The 16849-nt window shown below is 61.9% G+C and overlaps 8 protein-coding genes and 2 non-coding genes across 10 annotated transcripts; 6 read left to right on the forward strand and 4 right to left on the reverse strand.

Annotated features, from left to right (window-relative positions):
- Positions 1 to 577: 577 nt before the first annotated feature.
- Positions 578 to 1914, forward strand: GGTG_09203 (hypothetical protein). Its single transcript, XM_009227047.1, has one exon. The coding sequence runs from the start codon at positions 786 to 788 to the stop codon at positions 1773 to 1775; it is 990 nt and encodes a 329-aa protein (XP_009225311.1). The 5' UTR covers positions 578 to 785; the 3' UTR covers positions 1776 to 1914.
- On the reverse strand, positions 1900 to 3322 carry GGTG_09204 (hypothetical protein; the record flags this gene model as incomplete). Its single annotated transcript, XM_009227048.1, has 4 exons — positions 1900 to 2250; positions 2322 to 2383; positions 2448 to 2950; positions 3044 to 3322. 4 exons carry the CDS (start codon positions 3320 to 3322, stop codon positions 1931 to 1933), a joined length of 1164 nt encoding a protein of 387 aa, XP_009225312.1. The 3' UTR covers positions 1900 to 1930.
- A 1824-nt stretch (positions 3323 to 5146) lies between these two features.
- GGTG_09205 (hypothetical protein) lies at positions 5147 to 7808 on the reverse strand. The gene has a single exon (XM_009227049.1). It carries the CDS (start codon positions 7357 to 7359, stop codon positions 5302 to 5304), a length of 2058 nt encoding a protein of 685 aa, XP_009225313.1. The 5' UTR covers positions 7360 to 7808; the 3' UTR covers positions 5147 to 5301.
- A 233-nt stretch (positions 7809 to 8041) lies between these two features.
- On the forward strand, positions 8042 to 8128 carry GGTG_20184. The gene has a single exon. It is a non-coding gene; the product is annotated as a tRNA-Arg (tRNA).
- A 189-nt stretch (positions 8129 to 8317) lies between these two features.
- On the reverse strand, positions 8318 to 8389 carry GGTG_20185. Its single transcript has one exon. It is a non-coding gene; the product is annotated as a tRNA-Trp (tRNA).
- Positions 8390 to 8678: 289 nt separating this feature from the next.
- GGTG_09206 (hypothetical protein) lies at positions 8679 to 11177 on the forward strand. The gene is made up of 2 exons (XM_009227050.1): positions 8679 to 8969; positions 9099 to 11177. The coding sequence occupies exons 1-2, from the start codon at positions 8815 to 8817 to the stop codon at positions 10918 to 10920; spliced, it is 1977 nt and encodes a 658-aa protein (XP_009225314.1). The 5' UTR covers positions 8679 to 8814; the 3' UTR covers positions 10921 to 11177.
- On the forward strand, positions 11162 to 12339 carry GGTG_09207 (hypothetical protein). Its single transcript, XM_009227051.1, has 2 exons — positions 11162 to 11923; positions 12016 to 12339. The coding sequence occupies exon 1, from the start codon at positions 11541 to 11543 to the stop codon at positions 11742 to 11744; it is 204 nt and encodes a 67-aa protein (XP_009225315.1). The 5' UTR covers positions 11162 to 11540; the 3' UTR covers positions 11745 to 11923; positions 12016 to 12339.
- A 128-nt stretch (positions 12340 to 12467) lies between these two features.
- On the forward strand, positions 12468 to 14905 carry GGTG_09208 (MFS transporter; the record flags this gene model as incomplete). The annotated part of the gene is made up of 3 exons (XM_009227052.1): positions 12468 to 12654; positions 12743 to 13442; positions 13510 to 14905. The coding sequence occupies 3 exons, from the start codon at positions 12468 to 12470 to the stop codon at positions 14903 to 14905; spliced, it is 2283 nt and encodes a 760-aa protein (XP_009225316.1).
- A 450-nt stretch (positions 14906 to 15355) lies between these two features.
- GGTG_09209 (hypothetical protein) lies at positions 15356 to 16269 on the forward strand (the record flags this gene model as incomplete). The annotated part of the gene is made up of 1 exon (XM_009227053.1): positions 15356 to 16269. The coding sequence occupies one exon, from the start codon at positions 15356 to 15358 to the stop codon at positions 15551 to 15553; it is 198 nt and encodes a 65-aa protein (XP_009225317.1). The 3' UTR covers positions 15554 to 16269.
- Positions 16118 to 16832, reverse strand: GGTG_09210 (hypothetical protein; the record flags this gene model as incomplete). Its single annotated transcript, XM_009227054.1, has 2 exons — positions 16118 to 16421; positions 16642 to 16832. 2 exons carry the CDS (start codon positions 16830 to 16832, stop codon positions 16118 to 16120), a joined length of 495 nt encoding a protein of 164 aa, XP_009225318.1.
- Positions 16833 to 16849: the final 17 nt, after the last annotated feature.

Consider the following 16849-nt stretch of genomic DNA (forward strand, 5'->3'; position numbering starts at 1 on the left):
TCTGTTCCACCGGGGGTGGGTGATGGAGGGCGAGGCGTGAGCCGGATATGGCCTGCTGGCGCCAGGCCAGGTATTACCAGGATCGGGTGGGGGTTGTTTTGTGGTCCCCAGGGATATTGAAAGTTGGAATGTGGGAAGGGAATAGCCTACAAATACAAAGAATACGTTGCTTGACTATTGCTTGATGCTCGTAGCGTGATCCGCTGCGACGATGTCTAACACTCAACACATCTTTTGCCCCCAAACCAGGTTGGTTTGCGATCCTCGCTCGCCGTCTTGTCGTGATGGGCATGACCGCCAGACCTGTGTTAGTCATCTTGGCGCCGAGGCTGCGCAGCCGTCGTTGAATTAAGGATATGTGGCGACGACAGATGTCAGGGGCGGGATCAACGATGGTCCTTCTTCTTGCGGTGAACAGCGCATCCCACTCAGACAAGGCGCAACATCATTCTCGCCCACGTGGGAGCAGCCAATTTCGATTTCTCGACGATCAGGCACGTGGTGGCCATCATTGGCTGCAACATGGTTGCATTCTCGGAAATCCCCAACCACCTCCACAAGCCCCTCACGCAGTGCAGAAGGCTGGGAGCAAGCACCGACAAATACACAGCGCGCGGAGAAACCAGAGCGGGGTGATGGAGGGTACATAAAAGAGCGAGCAAGTATGGTATGTCCAGTTCCCCTCAATAGGAAGCTTGATTTACGCCTGCTTCCGTGCACTCGCCTGCAGCCGCCGCCGTGACTTCCTCTCCCTCCTATCACCCCAACCCCCTCACACACCCAACATGCTCGGCCACCTGACCGCAGCAGCCCTCGCGGCGGCGTCCCTCGCGCTCCCCGCCGCCGCCGCCGTCCCGGGGCAACTGCAGCAGATCCTTGATGGCGCGCGCGAAAACCCGCTGTACCGCTACCCGACATCACTCACGCGCGACATCATCCCCAAGGCCGTGCACAGCCACAACGACTACTGGCGCGACGTGCCCTTCTACACAGCCCTGTCGCGCGGCTGCATATCCGTCGAGGCCGACGTGTGGCTGTACGGCGACGACCGGCTGCTGGTCGGGCACGACCGTTCCTCGCTGTCCGAGAACCGCACCTTCGACTCGCTGTACGTCCAGCCCATCCTGTCGGTCCTGCGCGCCCAGAACCCGGCGCACGGGTTCTTGCCGCCCGGGGACGCGCCGACCCGCAACGGCGTCTACGACGCCGGCCCCGGCCAGACGCTGTACCTCTTCGTCGACGTCAAGACGGACGGCGCCGCCACGTGGCCGGCCGTCGTGCGGGCGCTGGGCCCGCTGCGCGAGGCCGGGTACCTGACCACGGTGCGCAACGGCACCGCCGGCACCGCCGCTGTCCCCGAGTCCGGCCCCGTGACGGTGGTCGGGACGGGCAACACGCCGCGCGCGCTGGTGGAGGGCGCCCCCGCGCCGCGCGACTACTTCTGGGACGCGCCCGCGGCGGATCTGGCGCGGGATGGGTTCAAGGATGTGGGCGCGGCGCTGAGCCCGATCGCGAGCGCCGGGTTCGGCGACGCGCTCGGGGCTGGCGAGGGGTCGGCGGCGCGGAGGTCCGGGGTGCTCAACGACACGCAGCTGGCGCTGCTCAGGGAGCAGGTCGGCGCGGCGCACGCGCGGGGAATCAAGGTCCGGTACTGGGACACGCCCGGGTGGCCCGTCGCGGCGAGGAACAAGGTGTGGCGCACGCTGTGGGAGGCCGGGGTGGACCTGCTCAACGCGGATGATCTTGAGGACGCTGCTGGGTTCTGGGAGGAGTAAGGCTTGTTGGAGGAGCAAAACCCCTTGCGGCACACACTATACCACTAAATGCAGACAGACCGCTACTAAGGACCTTGTTTAAGATCCAAGAAAGTAATAACATCAACGCCTGACACATATACGCCTGAAATTTTACAAATCTTTTGTTTGCTTTTTTAACACAAAGCCCTGTTTGGAGCCTTCTGCTCTTGTAATGTATTTACAGTAGAGTTGGAGGTCGAAAAAGACTCCAGTTTCCCAACAACGCTGCTCATGTCGCGCGAGATGCGCGGGTACATGGCGGGCGCGGGGGCAACCTCGGCCGCGGAGGGAGCCGGGGGAGGTGCGGGGCGCGCGGGCGGGCTCGGGTCGCGGGTGCTGCCCTGGATCGTCTCGCCCATCTTGATCCACAGAGTGCGCATGATGGGGATGCAGGCGGCCATTATGGTGATTGAGATCTCGGCCGCCGTGAGGATGATGAGCTGGGTGCTGTCCACTGGCCATAGGGGGGAGGGATGTTAGCGCAAGGTCGGGGGAGCTTGGGGAAGGATTTCAGAAAGAACTTACGTAGATCGCCAGTGATGAGAGTGGGAAAGGCAGCGGCCTTGGCAAAGGAGGCGGCACCGGCACTGAAAGGAAAAGGGTCAGCAAACAGCGAAAACAACAATGGCGCGAAAATGCGGCGAGACTCACAAGACGCTCATGCTCATGGCGCACAGCACGCTGTACTTGTTCCTGGCCGACATGTTGGCCTTCCACAGCATGGCCCAGGGCATAAAGGCCAGGGCCAGGTCGGCCACACCGCTGTAGGCGATGGCGCCCTGCATGAGGCCGACGACCACCCTGCCGTCCCAGCAGGAGCCCTTCTTGGCGGACCAGGGGGCCCAGTTGAGCTCGACGGGGTCGCACTGGGCCCAGGTGACGACGGCGGCGGCGCCGAGCACGACGTTGACGGAGACGATGATGCCCCACAGCGCCGCCGCGCTCCAGCGGCCGGGGAAGGAGCCGGCCAGGCGCAGGAGCGTGACGCCAAAGGACGTCTTGCTCCAGGCCGCGGCCAGGGTGGTGAGGAAGCCCTGCAGCGTCATGAGGAAGAGGATGGGGCTGAGGTTGTCGGCGGGTATGTCGGCCGAGTGCCGGCCGAAGTCGAACCGGACCATGAGCGAGACGCAGACGCTGCTGAGGAGGAGCATGTGCTGTTGAAAGAGAAAGAGAGAATGTTTGTCAGCATCAACTTGTTCTTTGATGGGTTGCCATGTCTCGCCCCAGAGACAGAAAAAAATACTCACCCATGCCGCGCCCAGGATGTAGTCGTCCCACCAAAAGCCCTTGCCCCTCAGGTGCTTGCTGTACAGGCGCAGGACGAGGAAGACGAGCGCGAGCGCCGTGAGGAACCACACGACGCTGCTCAGCAGGGCGCCCATCGACGGCGGGTTCGGGTTCGTGACCTTCTTGACGACGGCGACTTCTTCTCGCCGCAGGATGCTAGCGGCCATGGCGGCTGCCGACCAGGGTGACGACGGGGCGGCGGCCGGCGTGGCGGATCTGGAGGACACCGGGACGAACATTGTTAGGGAATGTTCCGTCGTGTGTGGGTATATTGTCGATTAAGGATTTCTATTGAGGCTCTGCTAAAAGCCTGACGTACCAAACGGGCTATGGCAGCCATGTCGAGAGCGCGGGCAAGGCGAGCTTAATAAGAAGGCAGCAGCAAACAGACGGACACCCATCGCGGGGAGATGGCCTGCCCGGTGGAGGCCTGGGGGTTCCCCCCCTGGTCTAGCCTCTATATGATCACCATAACCCTAGCTGCTATTCGTCCGCAGGAGCAGGGGGTTGTGGGCATAGCAGAGCCTCTCTACCTATTCGCGGACACGGACGGACAACCCAACAAGGCGGTCGTCGGCCGTCGCCGGAACTGGTGTGGACCGAACTCCTGACAGCTCTTTTTGCTGTGGGGAGCGCGGGCGCCGGGGGAGCACAGGGGATTACAGTTCCATTTTTAGGGCCTGTCAGGCAGTGGGGTCTGGCCTTGAGCTCATGCGCCGCCAGATTTTCGAGTCTTTTTTCTGATTTTGACGTGAGCCTGATTCACGAGCGAGCAGGAATTTTCGAATGCAGCTGTGACGTTGAATGTGATGGACATACGGGAGGCCGCAGGGCAGAGCCGACAAAAGTCAAGAAATCGCCAGCGTCGTTGGGAAGAGAGTCTCGCCAGCAAACAAACTCCAGCCGCATCAATGCAGATTCAGAAAACCACGGCGAGATACCGATTCTAGCATCCAGCACCACGGTAGCAGCCGAAAGATCTCACGACGTCGGAAAAAGGTCCGACGTGACATCGCGCCTCATCTGTGCATCTGTGCGGCGGCCGACCATCGCCTAAGCTTTTTTCTTTTTTCTCGCGACGCTCATCCCGCAAGCCGAGCCTGAGGTTCAACCGACCGGACCGGCAGGGGGGCGCCACAGCAGCTCACCTAGGTCTTGAAACGTCCGGGTCACGACAGGTCCTTCCATGACTAGCACGCGCCAAGACGGGGAGATCTCCTAGAACCACACGAGCTGCCAGTCTAAAAATACCTTTTTTTTCCCCTATGGTCTTTTCCGCTGAGCCCTTCCGTTTCTGGGTAAGCAAGCCGGCAGTGTTTCTTTTTTTTCCTTCCTGCATATGGCGCCCCTTGCGTAGATCACTGTCGGTCGGCCCTTATCAGGAACAGAACAAAAGCATTGAGAGCAACTGCATGATGCAGGAAGAGGTGTCACATCCCCCGCTCCTTGTCGGGCAGGTGCATTCGGGGCGCTACGTAGCACGTGTGATGGGATTTAGAGAACAAGGTGCACCTCCGCCATCGAGCAGGATGCAGGCCACGCGGTCAGCCGCAGTCGACAAGAAGCTGGCGATAGCATCATGCTGAGATGGGAGGTAATGGTTGAGGATGAGATGGATGGCTACGGAGTATGCTGCACGTGCGCACAAAACATAACAAATATTTTAAAGTATGGTATTCGCAATTGTGATAATTAGGAATGTGAGCAAAGCTAAAAGATTGTGATATCTCACAACATTAATATCTTGACAAGAACTCTTTTTCCTACACCACGGACCGATTCCCCGTACCAAAACATGTGAGATGCCTCCTATTGACTATCAAGAACCTATTTTACCACATTTACACGCCCTGAGCCTTGCAGAGCCAGAGGTGGCGAGAAGGCCGGGAGGCGCCCCGTGCTAATCTGATTTGAACCTAAATGCCCATCATCCCATTTCCCAGCAATCAGGGCTGAACAAATGCAGCAATATGGGTAAGGGTTGGCACTACGCATCAACGCCGCCACCACGGGCTAGTCACCAGAACAAGGTTGAGGCGAGAGGCACAGCCACACCTCAAAACTTGGCAATAAGATGTTATTATGGGTTGGTCTTGGCTATATTAGTTTGATCTTGTTAATGTCTAAGAATCCCCCCAGCTTTATTCCAAGATCTAGGGCAATGCTTGTGTAATAGCTATTCAGCCCCTGCATTACAAGCCATCCATCCCCACGAGGCCTACGCTCCCGTCTTCTTCACCCTGCAGACCGCCGTCGCGGCCGCGGTCCTGTCCGACTCGGACACGGCCGTCAGCGTCACCACGGCCTCGTCGTCCGCGTCCGCCGCGGCCGCCACGGCCACGCGCGCCCAGGCCGTGGCCCCGAAGCGCGCGTGGGCGAGCGCGTTGGGCAGTGCGACGCGCCAGCCCGCGCCCGAGACGGTGGCGTTGAGCCGGTAGACGTCCGACTGCAGGAGCGCCGTCGCGTCGCGCGGGTGCAGGGCGCCGCCGCCCGCGACGTAGGTGCCGGCGTTGGCCAGCTCGAAGAAGCAGGTCGTGCCCGCGCCCGTGGGCGACCCGGCGGCGGCGACGATGCCGTCGGCCAGCTTGACGGCGTGCGCGCTGGGCCCGCCCGAGCCGTCGAGCGAGCGCACGGCGGCCGTGTAGGACAGCACGCCGGCGGCGTCGCGGTGGCGGTCGAGGACGTAAAAGTGCAGGCGGTTGGCCTCGTCGACGTGCTCGAACTGGCTGCCGGACCGGGTGCCGGCGTGGAAGAGCGCGTCGGCCAGCTGGCGGTAGTCGCCGATGGTGATCATGGCGGCGGAGCCGTTGGGGCGGATGAAGTCGACCATGGCGATGTCCTGCGGGTTCGCGTCGATGGTCCACTGGAACGGCTGCGACGGGCGGCGCGAGCCGTCCTTGGACTTGCTGAGCATGACGCCCGCGTCGGCCTGGAACGAGTCGGAGCCGATGCGGTCGACGACCTCGACGAAGTAGCTGTGGTAGCCACCGCCGTCGCAAAAGGGGTTCGTGTTGACGTCACAGCGCGGCGAGAGGTCGCCGCGGCTGCCGAGCGCCACGTTGATGCCCATCAGCCCGCCCAGGCCCGGGTCGATAGCGCGCGCCGTGATAGTCGCCAGCGCCAGGCCCGACCCCGCCAGGCCGTCGCGCGACAGCAGAGCGATGCTAGAGTTGGACGCGAGCCCGAGGAAGAGCTTGTCGCGGACCGTGTGCAGCGACCCCATGCTGCTGCCGTGCAGCGCGGGCACCTGCCAGCGCGTGTGCGGCCCGCCAGGCCCCAGGAAGGAGCCGCGCGACATCATGGACCAGGGCCCCGTGTATGAGCGCCTGGCGGGGACCGAGTAGGGGTTGTTGTAGTTGTCGCCAATGTCGAGCAGGTGGCTGAGCTCGTGCGCGTAGACGGCCATGCCGCTGCTCTCGCCCTGCGTCGACGACCCGCCGCCCGCGTTGGGCCACAGCGTCGCCGCCGACGCCCAGCTGGTCCACTCGACGTAGCGCGTGCGCGCGTAGTTAGTCAGGTTGCTCCCCGGGGGCGGGCCGAACTCGGGCGTCACATCCTCGCGCGTCGCGAACTTCATTTCGCCAAACTCCTGCCACGTCGCCGACTCGTCCTGCCCCGCCGAGAGGATGAAGACCAGCTCGAATGAGGATGCCACCTCCTCGCCGACCTCGCGCCGCCATGCGGCCAGGCCGTCCCCGCGGACGTCAAAGTCACAAGCGAGGCCTGCCGGGCACCCGCCCCCGTTGAAGCCGCTGTCGATGCCGTACTGGAAGCTCAGCTTCGGCATCTGGTAGGGCCCAAAGGCCGTCAGGTCGACGCCGAACTTGCCCGCCGAGTCCTCCATCCAGTACTCGTGCAGCGTGTGCCCTTTGTTGATCTCCGTTGGCGTGTTGAGCAGGTCACGGTAAAAGGCCGGGACGCCGGCCCGGGGCACGTCGGCCTTGGCGGGCTGTGGGTTGCCAAAGATGGTCGACAGGGCCGGCTGCGTCACGATGAAGGGCCTGTCGGTGTAGTCGAGCGTGACGAGGGCGATGTTGAAGTTGCGGCTCGACCCGCGGCGCGTCGGGTCTGACCAGTTGGTGCCCGGCGGGCGCTTGTAGTCGGCCCACGTCATGTTGTCCGGGTTCACCCAGTTCTGCGGGTCGACCACGGCGAAGGGGTCACGCGGCGTGCACGGGACTGCGTAGGCGCCGCGGAGCAGCAGCGACGTCACGGCCACGGCGGCGGTAGCCATGCCTGACCGCCGACTGCGGGCCATGGTGCTAGGACTCTGCATCTTGCGTGTTCCCTGTCAGAAGAGCTCTTTTCCGAGCCGCACAAGGGAAGTGCAGGTCCGCCCCAGGGAAATCAGGGTGATTCGAGGGCAAGGCACCGCGAGTGAGGCTCACCTTTCGCGCGCCCGCGCCGGTGAGGGGGCGACAGTCGGCTTAAGTACCGGAATGACTGGGGTGGTAATGGCAGGTCATGTCGGCTGTCGGGGCCTTGCAGCTCAAGCTTGCAGAAGGGGTTACATCCCATTATCAGCCGAACCTGGCCTTGGTGCTATCCCATGCAAACACGGCAGCTCCGACGCAGGGGCTTCCCCGCTCGAGGCCGCAAATCCGCCGCCGCCTCGATGTCACCTACTGTTTCTGGCAGAAATAGATGTGGGACAACATCAGCCCGCAACCGAGCTGCCTATCGTGTGCAAATCCATTTTACCCTTCCTCGGGGGTTGTACGTTGTGGACCCCCTCTAGAAAAGGGGCGGGAAAACTTTGATTTCAATGAAAACCGTGGGCCACTTTTTTTCCTGTCGTGCTTGAGTTTTGGACCAGCGGCGCCTAACTTCTTGCATTAGTGGGGTTCACTGGAAGGATCGAGTTAGGCCAAAGGCAACCCAGCCCAAAAGCAGGAGACACGACAGGACGCCCCTTAGCCAGCAAGTGTGCACGCTCTCTTCTATTCAACCCCTGACAAGGCCTGGTGGCGAAATGGTATCGCGTCAGATTTCGGTCACGGAATCATTACCTCTGAAGATTGCGGGTTCGAGTCCCGTCTGGGTCGTCATGCCGCTAGCAACAATTAGTGCTGTTAGTTCTTTTTAATTTCCCTTTTTGCTTTTTCAATGCACTTTTTTTAATTACCACTTCATTAAATTCGAACCTTGTGCCGTTCGTTCGCATAAGCAAAAAGTAAGCGAGCGCAAATACATATCAGCAACTTACATCATTCCCCGGCAAAAAGCTGATGAATTGACCCAGACCCGATTTGAACGGATAACCTTTTGATCTGGAGTCAAACGCGCTACCGTTGCGCCACTAGGCCATTGTTGGCAATGATTCCACTCTGGTCCCTATATCCGCTGACCACTGTCTCCCTACGTGGACACAATGCCAGCTTCTCCACCACCCTCGGCTCCGCATGCTGGCTCAAGCGGCCTCGTTGGGGAAGACACGGATAAGGTTATCTGTTGGTTGGCGACATGAGGGCTGTGAGCGAGGCATATGCTTACTGTAAGTTCGGTCTGCAGGAGGGTCAAATTTGCCGCCAAGCCGAATGGCGGCTGACGATAAGAGGGGGGCAGCGGTGACCTAGACTAAGCCTTATGGCAACACGGGGCCCCATATTGACAAGGAAAGTGATATCTACACGGCCCATCCAACGGTGCTTCTTCTACATAAGACCGGTGACGCGCTCCAAAAACTCCCGTATTAGGCTTCCACGACTCTTGCTCCATCTCGCGACACGATATGGCGTCCACACCGGCAGCGGAGCCTAATGGCCCCGCCTTCTCGAGACGGGCTTGGGAGGAACGACGCGATGAGATCGTCCGGCTATACCAGGATGAGGATTGCGACTTTAAGGCGCTGGTCGAGATAATGAAGACCAATGGCTTCTCCGCGACGTATGCTGCTTTTTCCTTCTTCGACGGCCTTCTGCTCGTTCCCCACTTCCACCTCTTGCTAGCCACCATCTTATTTGTCCCTGATCTGACCCCTGCTTGGCCGACGTAGATAGCTGACAGTCCCGGTAGTCGGAGGGAGTACATGAAGAAGTTTAAGCAGTGGGACATTCGCAAGAACGTCAAGGCGGACGAGTATGCGGCCATTGTCCGCGTGCAAGCCCGGCGCCAGGCAGAGGGGAAGCGGACGGCATTCAGGGTGCGGAAGCGGCCGGTTTCCCAGGCAAACATATCCCGGTATATCCGGAAGTCCAAGAAGAAAGGGTCGCCTAAACCCTCGGTCGACGGTGAGGCAATCGTCGAGGCTCACACACCACCCTTTATCGAATATGACACGCCTCCAGCAAGTCCCTCGTCGCCCACGCTGAGCGGCGGCCAAGGTTACGCGGACTCTATCACTTTGACAGAATGTGGCAAACCCGGGAGCCAGTCACCGACACCAGATGCCATCACTCAGGGCTCGACGCAACTTTCCGCTGGCATCGAATTTGCTGCCTCATGGAAGAGTGGCCAGTGGGCTCTAGGAGCTGTCGAAGACCTCTCTGACTCTGACCCGCCCTCCCCCGCTATGCTGGTTAGGAGCTCACACCACCAAGACTCCATCATCGGGGGCCACTCACCGCGCGCATTCCTCATCCGGCGCTCGCCCGCACGCGCCGCCCAGGTGATGCCCGGACTGACCCGACACTTTATGCGCCAGGCGCACTCCCCACCCCGGGCCGTCGCCATGCCCGACACGCTGCGGTACGCCGACGGGGTCCTCCGGAGCATCCGGGACTACGTGTACGGGCTCCGGACGGCGGCACTCTGCTCGTGCGACGAGGACGCCGAGGGCAACGCGCTCATGCCCAAGACGGGCGCCGGCGCCATCCACCCACGTCACTGCTGGCTGGCCGAGGCCAACCCAAAGGCCGGGCGCGACTGCTCCGCCAACCTCGTCAACGGCTTCGCCCTGATGGAGGCGGCGCGCTACGCCGAGGGGCGCGCGCTCCTCCAGGCCGCCCTGGCCCAGTACGACGAGTGCGTCCGCCACTGCCCCTACCAGGCAAAGTTCCTCTCCACCTTCCTGTCCATCCACGCCCGGCACGCGCCGCTGCACCGCGCCCAGGCCGTCGTCTTCGACTACGTGCGGAGGGTCCTGCGCCGCCGGCTCGGCGCCCTGTGGCCCGACCACCCGCTCGTGCGCATCGTCGACATCCTCTTCCTCGCCACCAAGAGCCACGCCGCGTCAGTCGTGCGCGACCCGGCCATAATGCTGTTCGTGGACAGCGTCTACGGACGGAACAGCGAGAAGGAAACGGTCCCCGGCATCGATGACAAGACGGTGCTCATGAGCCCAGTGCGGAGGTGGGAGTGGACCTTCTTCTCCCTCCGTGCCAACTTCGAGCGTGTCGCGGGCGCCGCCGCCGTGGAGACGGATGAGACCTCGCCTCCCCTCCGCTCGCTGCGGCGCCGCCTGACCGAGCTCCACTCGGGCATAGAGGCCGAGCAGAACCCCCTCTTCGACTGCCTCCTCAAGCTGCTAGTCTTTGTCGCCCACAAGGGGCCCGTCGACATGCACCTGGAGCCGCTGTACGCCCACCTGATCCAGTATCCGGGCTCGATGGACAAGATCCTCTCCTGCGCCAAGGATCTGGTGGCGGGCCTGTGGGGGGACTGGGCGGACAAGAGGACGAGGTGCTTGTATCTCCGCACCCTGGTGATTGCGCTGTGGCGCTTCGAGCAGGCGTACACCGGGCTGGCCAACGGCGAGGCGGCGGCCGTCCTGAGGCTGTGGCGGCTGCCAATCGAGGCATGGCTTGCAGATCATGAAAACAACGTGGAAGCGGATGGAAGGCAGCTGCCTGCAGAACTACGGCCTTTGATGGACCAGCCAAAAGGGAACTGGACCTGAAACAGAGGAAGGAGGATCACCAAAAGAACATAAAGCACCATCCCCATTCGCGACTTGTTTCACGCGACTGTGACAGCCGGTGCCGCGTCATCTTTAGTGCTCACGACACATGGCTAGGCGGTAGACGAATTGGGTTTAGCGGTCGACATCTTGTTCAGCTTATGAGCTTCCCGCAACACGCGCTGATGAGCTTATGGGCTGGTGAGCTTACGAGCTTATGCACAATCAATCCATCTCGCAAGAAGCATCCAGCGCGCCGCGTGTTGCCTTTGTCGGCCCCTCTCGGAGAGGAAAAGCTACAGACCCTCATCCAGCTCTTTCTAGATGAGGATAGCCAAAACTAAAAACGATTATCGAGACAGCAAAGCACCCTAGACTTCGGCTCAGCGACGTGGGTGTGTTGCGTCATCATCACTCCAGAACCCACCGACCCACTTCTGCAATCTGGCTTGCTTTCTTCCCCACTATAATTGCCAATTCCAATTCCAAGACGCCCGTGCCTTGATTCTTGAGAAATGACAGCCCTGCCGACAGGCCACCAGCTATTGACGGCCAGCCGCTCCCCCCACGGGAGCTAGCAACTGACTTGATCAGCGCGCCCATGTGATGGCCCAGCTTTGATGCCGAGACCCCAGCGGCAGATGGGGAGGATCTCGAGGGTCACACACGATCTGGCAAAGCCCGCGAGCGACAGCGGCACACCAGCATTGGGCACTTCCTACCCTGACTGCAACGCTCCCCCCACCGCGGGGACCACTGTCAGGACCCATGCAGTAAGGGTTAGCGAGCTGCCAGTGCCGCAGCCCTGCTGCTGTCGATATTGATCCTCGCCCAGGCGCGCACACGGCCCCCTCTGTGCGCTTCGGCAAACAGGCGGTCTGCCCGTCGTGATGGGCTGTAATGCTACAATGCTACGGCCAAGACAACAAAACCAAACGACGCTGATCGCAACCTGCGGCGCCCCGCCAGCAACAGGCGAGTACGGCAGAGCGAGGATCTTGATGTGTGTGCCTTGGCCCCCCGCTCCCTGGCGACTCGGGCGTTGGCATTGTGGCCCAACGCTGACACGGGCCGATCAATGCCCTGTGGCCCTAGTTCGCTATGAACTAAATTGTTCACGTGGGCCACCACCCGTGGGTGTTGTTGTCCCCACCCACCGCCACGCCGGAGCGAGCAAGGGGCGCCTCGTGAGCACGGGCTGAGGTTGGTGAACCAGCACGTCACCCGCGTCATTCGAGACGGCGCAGCTGCTTGCTGCGTGTCTTAAAAGGCAGATAAGCCTGCCCCCTCTCTAGTGTCTGAGTCTGTGTGTCCTGTGTGCGTGTGTGTGGTCGAGTAGCGCTGCTGTCGTGCCGCGAGAGTCGTAGCAAATACTAGTTTCCTACCCGTCGTACACCCCCCTAGCGCCCCTCATGCGAGCCATCGTCTTAAAAGTTTAACTACTTTTTTAAGGTTTCCTGCGTGCCCGTTTGTCGACCTCGCGCGCCGCGCTCGCAGGGCCCAGCACCAGCCGTCCAATCTTTCGAACCCGACGACAGCGCCTTGACATGGCGGCTCGAGACGCGACACAGCCATCGTTCACGTCACGTCTGCCGTTCTTTGGCGGGCGCAGGGCAAACAATAATGCCTCGGCCGGGGACTCCAATGAGTCCGAGTCGGACGAGCCGGCGTCCAACGCGCCGCCCAAGTGGAGCTTTGGCGTGTTGAACGACAAGAAGACCATCGAGGTTCCGGGTGAGAGAGAGAGACCACCACTCCCCAAGGCGCCCTCAAAAGGGATTTGAGCCAACCCGTCCTAACCGCGCTCGAACACCGACCTCAGGCTCCGTCCTGTTGCTCGCGGACCACAAGAACGAGCCGCTGGGCCTGCGCAACGCGCCGGCCCGGACCTCCCACTCGTCCTTCCCCACCGGCAACTTCCCCGAGGCCCTCCCGCCGCCGCCGCCCGACGGCAAGAAGAAGACGACAGACGGCAAGATCATCCTAGAGCCGCAGCCCGAAGACGGGCCCAACGACCCGCTCAACTGGCCAAAATGGCGCCGCGACGCCGCCCTTATGTCCATCGGCCTCTACTGCATGGTCGGCGGCGGCCAGACCTCGGTCCTGGCCGCCGGATTCACCGACATCGCCCGCGACTACCAGGTCCCGGTGCACTCGGTGTCCCTGACTGTGGGCCTCTACATGATGGGCATGGGCCTCGGGTCCGTCTTCGCGTCGCCCACGGCCATCTTGTACGGCAAGAGGCCCGTGTACCTCGCGAGCGCCGTCCTGTTTATAGTCACCTCGGTCTGGTGCGCGCTGTCCCCCAGCTTCCCTTCCCTTATTGCTGCACGGATTCTGCAGGGCGTCGCCGTCAGCCCGGTCGAGTGCTTGCCGTCTGCGACGGTTGCCGAAATCTTCTTCCTACACGAAAGGGCGTATCGGCTTGGCATCTACACCCTTCTGCTCCTCGGCGGCAAAAACCTGATCCCCCTGGTCAGCGCCGCCATCATCCAGACGCTCTCATGGCGCTGGGTGTTTTGGTGATTACCTTCCTCGCTCCATTATTCCATGTGCCGATATCCAGGAGGGACTAACAACGACCCACAGGATCGTCGCCTTCGTCGTCGCCTTTTGCGGCGTCCTGCTCTTCCTGTTCGTCCCAGAGACATTTTGGGAGCGAGTGCCACACGCCAAGCCCAAGACCCCCTCCAGGCCGGGCCTCTTCCAGCGGGTGTCGTCGCGGTACATCCACCACCACCACAAGCCGGAGCAGCCAGACGCACAGCCCGCGAGGCCCGCCACCGCGCATGCGGCCCCCACTCACGCGGCGTCCGAGGCCCTAACCCATGAAAGACGCCACGACCAGCACGTCATGTTCGCGCAGTCCGCCGAGGCGGGCGACAACGACACCGGTGCCAAGAGCTCGCCCGAGGCGAAAGCCGACGAGCAGCAGCTCAAGTACACCAACAAGTCCGACGCGCCCGAGGCCACCAGCTCGGACGACGAGAAGCCGCAGAAGCCGCCGGCCATCCCGCCCCTCGATACGGTAAATCTGGAGCGGGGCGAGATCCACCCCATCGTCGCCCCGGCCTCGGCCCACCCGAGGCTCGAGAGCGACACCACCAAGACCAAAGCCTCGCCCTCGCCGGGGGCGGCGGCCGCCACCCTGTTCTCCCCGACCGACCCGGAAAAGCGCCGGCAGCACGACAAGGCGGCGGCCAACATCTACTCGAGCCACTGGCGCGAGCGCGAGGCCAAGTCGTTCGTGCAGCAGCTGCGGCCGTGGCACGGGCGGCTCAACGGCGACCGGTGGCTCAAGGTGGCCTTCCGGCCGTTCGTGCTCTTCAGCTACCCGGCCGTGCTCTGGTCGTCGGCCATGTACGCGTGCTCGGTCGGGTGGCTGATCGTCGTGTCCGAGTCGGTGGCCGTCATCTACCGCGAAAAGTACTACGACTTTGACGCCCTCGGCGTCGGGCTCGTCTACCTCTCGCCCTTTATAGGGGGCGTCCTCGGCACCGCCGTGGCCGGCAAGGTCTCGGACATCTTCGTCAAGGCCATGGCGCGCCGCAACGGCGGCCTGTACGAGCCCGAGTTCCGCCTCGTCATGGCGCTGCCCATCGGCGTCACCACCGTCATGGGCCTCATGGGCTTCGGCTGGAGCGCCGAGGAGCGCAACAGCTGGATCGTGCCCACCGTCTTCTTTGGCATAATCAGCTTCGGCTGCTGCCTGGGCAGCACCACCTCCATCACCTTTTGCGTCGACAGCTACCGCCAGTACGCCGGCGAGGCGTTGGTGACGCTGAATTTCACAAAGAACATCCTGCATGGCCTCGTCTTCAGCCTCTTCGTGACCGAGTGGCTCGAGCACGACGGCGCAAAGGCCGTCTTCATCTGGCTCGGCGTCGTCCAGCTCGTCGTCGTGGCCTTTGCCGCCCCGCTCTTCGTCTACGGCAAGAGGTGCCGCATGTGGACGGTGCGGAACAACTTTATGGAGAAATTTTGAGCGCGGACCGGCCGCCCGCGTTCGGCCGAGAATGTGTGTGGGAACTTTGGCTTATATTGTAACGAGATAAAAACATGCTGCTACTGCTGTATTAGGAGCTTGGTCCTCCTGTTTGCGAGACCTTCTAACAGGGTGAACAACCATCGTTCTCTTGTCGCGACTAGTAACTGCGTACTTGTGTAAAGGGGGAACCGTTCTATTTGAGCTCTGGGCGAGATGGAGCGTGGAAACGAGTGTTTGTACTGATCCACAGCACCAAAGGCCTGCTCCTCCACTCCTACATTGGCCTTCCACAAGTACACGCGCCCACTCGCCGGATTCAACAGACACGTACTAGGAGTCTCCAGTCCCTGGCATCGTATCACCATCTCGCCATCCTCATCTTCGCTCTCGCCGCTCCGGAGGTTAGCCGCCACCATGACCTGCCTTGACCGAGGTGGTGTGTCTCCCATGGGGCAGCCACGCTCCGCAACGGCTCACGCGTTTCAAAGGCCGGCTCAGCTGAAGGGCAAATCCACAGTGGTTCAAGTCGGACAGTCGACATTCCCTCAGTGCCCAGCAAGTTTGCACCACGGCACCCGCAGCGGCCTGCGCTTGCTGGTACAGTCCGATGTTTCTACCGAGTACAGCTGGCCCTTTGTCCAGTGAGGGTTGATCCAGGTCGGACAGCGGCATTCCAATTCGGGTAAGGGCTCGCCAACAGCTTCGAATAAGACCCTACTGAACATGATAATTCAGCACCTTAACTTGTTGTCCGAGTCTCTTGACCGCGTTTACCTTCCCTGGTCCGAGGACCCCGGGCACAGCCACGTCTGCTTGATCTCGAGTACGTTCTCTTGACAATGTTGAGACGGAACCAGGCCTAGCCAGGACCCTTGCCGGGCTCGCCATCGCCGTTCTGGTCGCAGAGGTACCTACCACTCGCCGACAACGGCCGGAGGGGAACAACCCGTCGCAGCCCGAACACAAGTCGCCGTTGTTTGGTGTCGATGGCGGCTTTACATGCGGTGCTGTGCGGCCCCGGCCGCCTCCTTGCGGACGACGAAGTCTATGTAGGCGCGTGCGCCTCAATCCGGCGTCGTCCTCGATACGCGGGGGCCCCTGAACGTGCACAGCGTCCGGTAGCGGCAAGTCGGTCAGGTCCCACATCGCCCGCGTGAAGGTCCGTCCAGTCCTGACAGGAGCACAGCGGCGCCCGGTCGCGAACATTCGCTAGCCTGCCTTACAGGTCCAGTTTGGGGAGGCGGTCACGTCCCTGGCGGTATCGATGATGGTGCTGTCCTGGCCATCGGAGCCTTCGCGCTCGAGGTTTGCGCGGCGTGGACGGGCGCGCGGGGGCGGACGGCACCGGCCCAGGCGACGATTGGTCGGCACATTCACGTGCTGGGCAGCATCGGCGGCGCGCTGGTTGGACAACACAGCCGGAGGGGCCCGAGGCTTGTGCGGGGGGGCGGGCGACGGGCGCGGGGCGGGCGGCATCGTTGAGGCACCGCGAGGTCCAAGGGCTTGTGCGATGCTGGCGCGGGTCAGGTGAGTCCGATTCTGGTTTGGGCGAAGCGTGAAGAGAACACGCAGTTCACCGTTTGACCTCGCACGGGGGGTCTGGAGCCACCTCAACAAGTAAAGGCCCACCGAGGCCTAGGAAGCCTACAGGAATGGCAGAGGTAGCTCTGCGCGACCAGGTTACGTCTGCAAACCCACCAGAAGGAGGCAGCATGATGGCATCCGTTGCTTACATGCATTGATGCTGGACAGCCAGCATCCAGGCCACATCTGCCGAGATCTCGCACGGCAGTGGGCGTCGAGAAGAGAGAATTGCGGCACCGATGGTGAAAATAGGGGAGCCCAAAGCAGCAGACAACTGGTTAAGGCTTCCAGATGGCTCAGTAGGGCGCTGGCCAACTACAGTAGCTCTAGATGGCGGCATTCCACGTATCATTATCC

This window comes from Gaeumannomyces tritici, assembly GCF_000145635.1.
Source record: "Gaeumannomyces tritici R3-111a-1 unplaced genomic scaffold supercont2.5, whole genome shotgun sequence".
Classification (NCBI taxonomy): Eukaryota; Fungi; Ascomycota; class Sordariomycetes; order Magnaporthales; family Magnaporthaceae; genus Gaeumannomyces; species Gaeumannomyces tritici.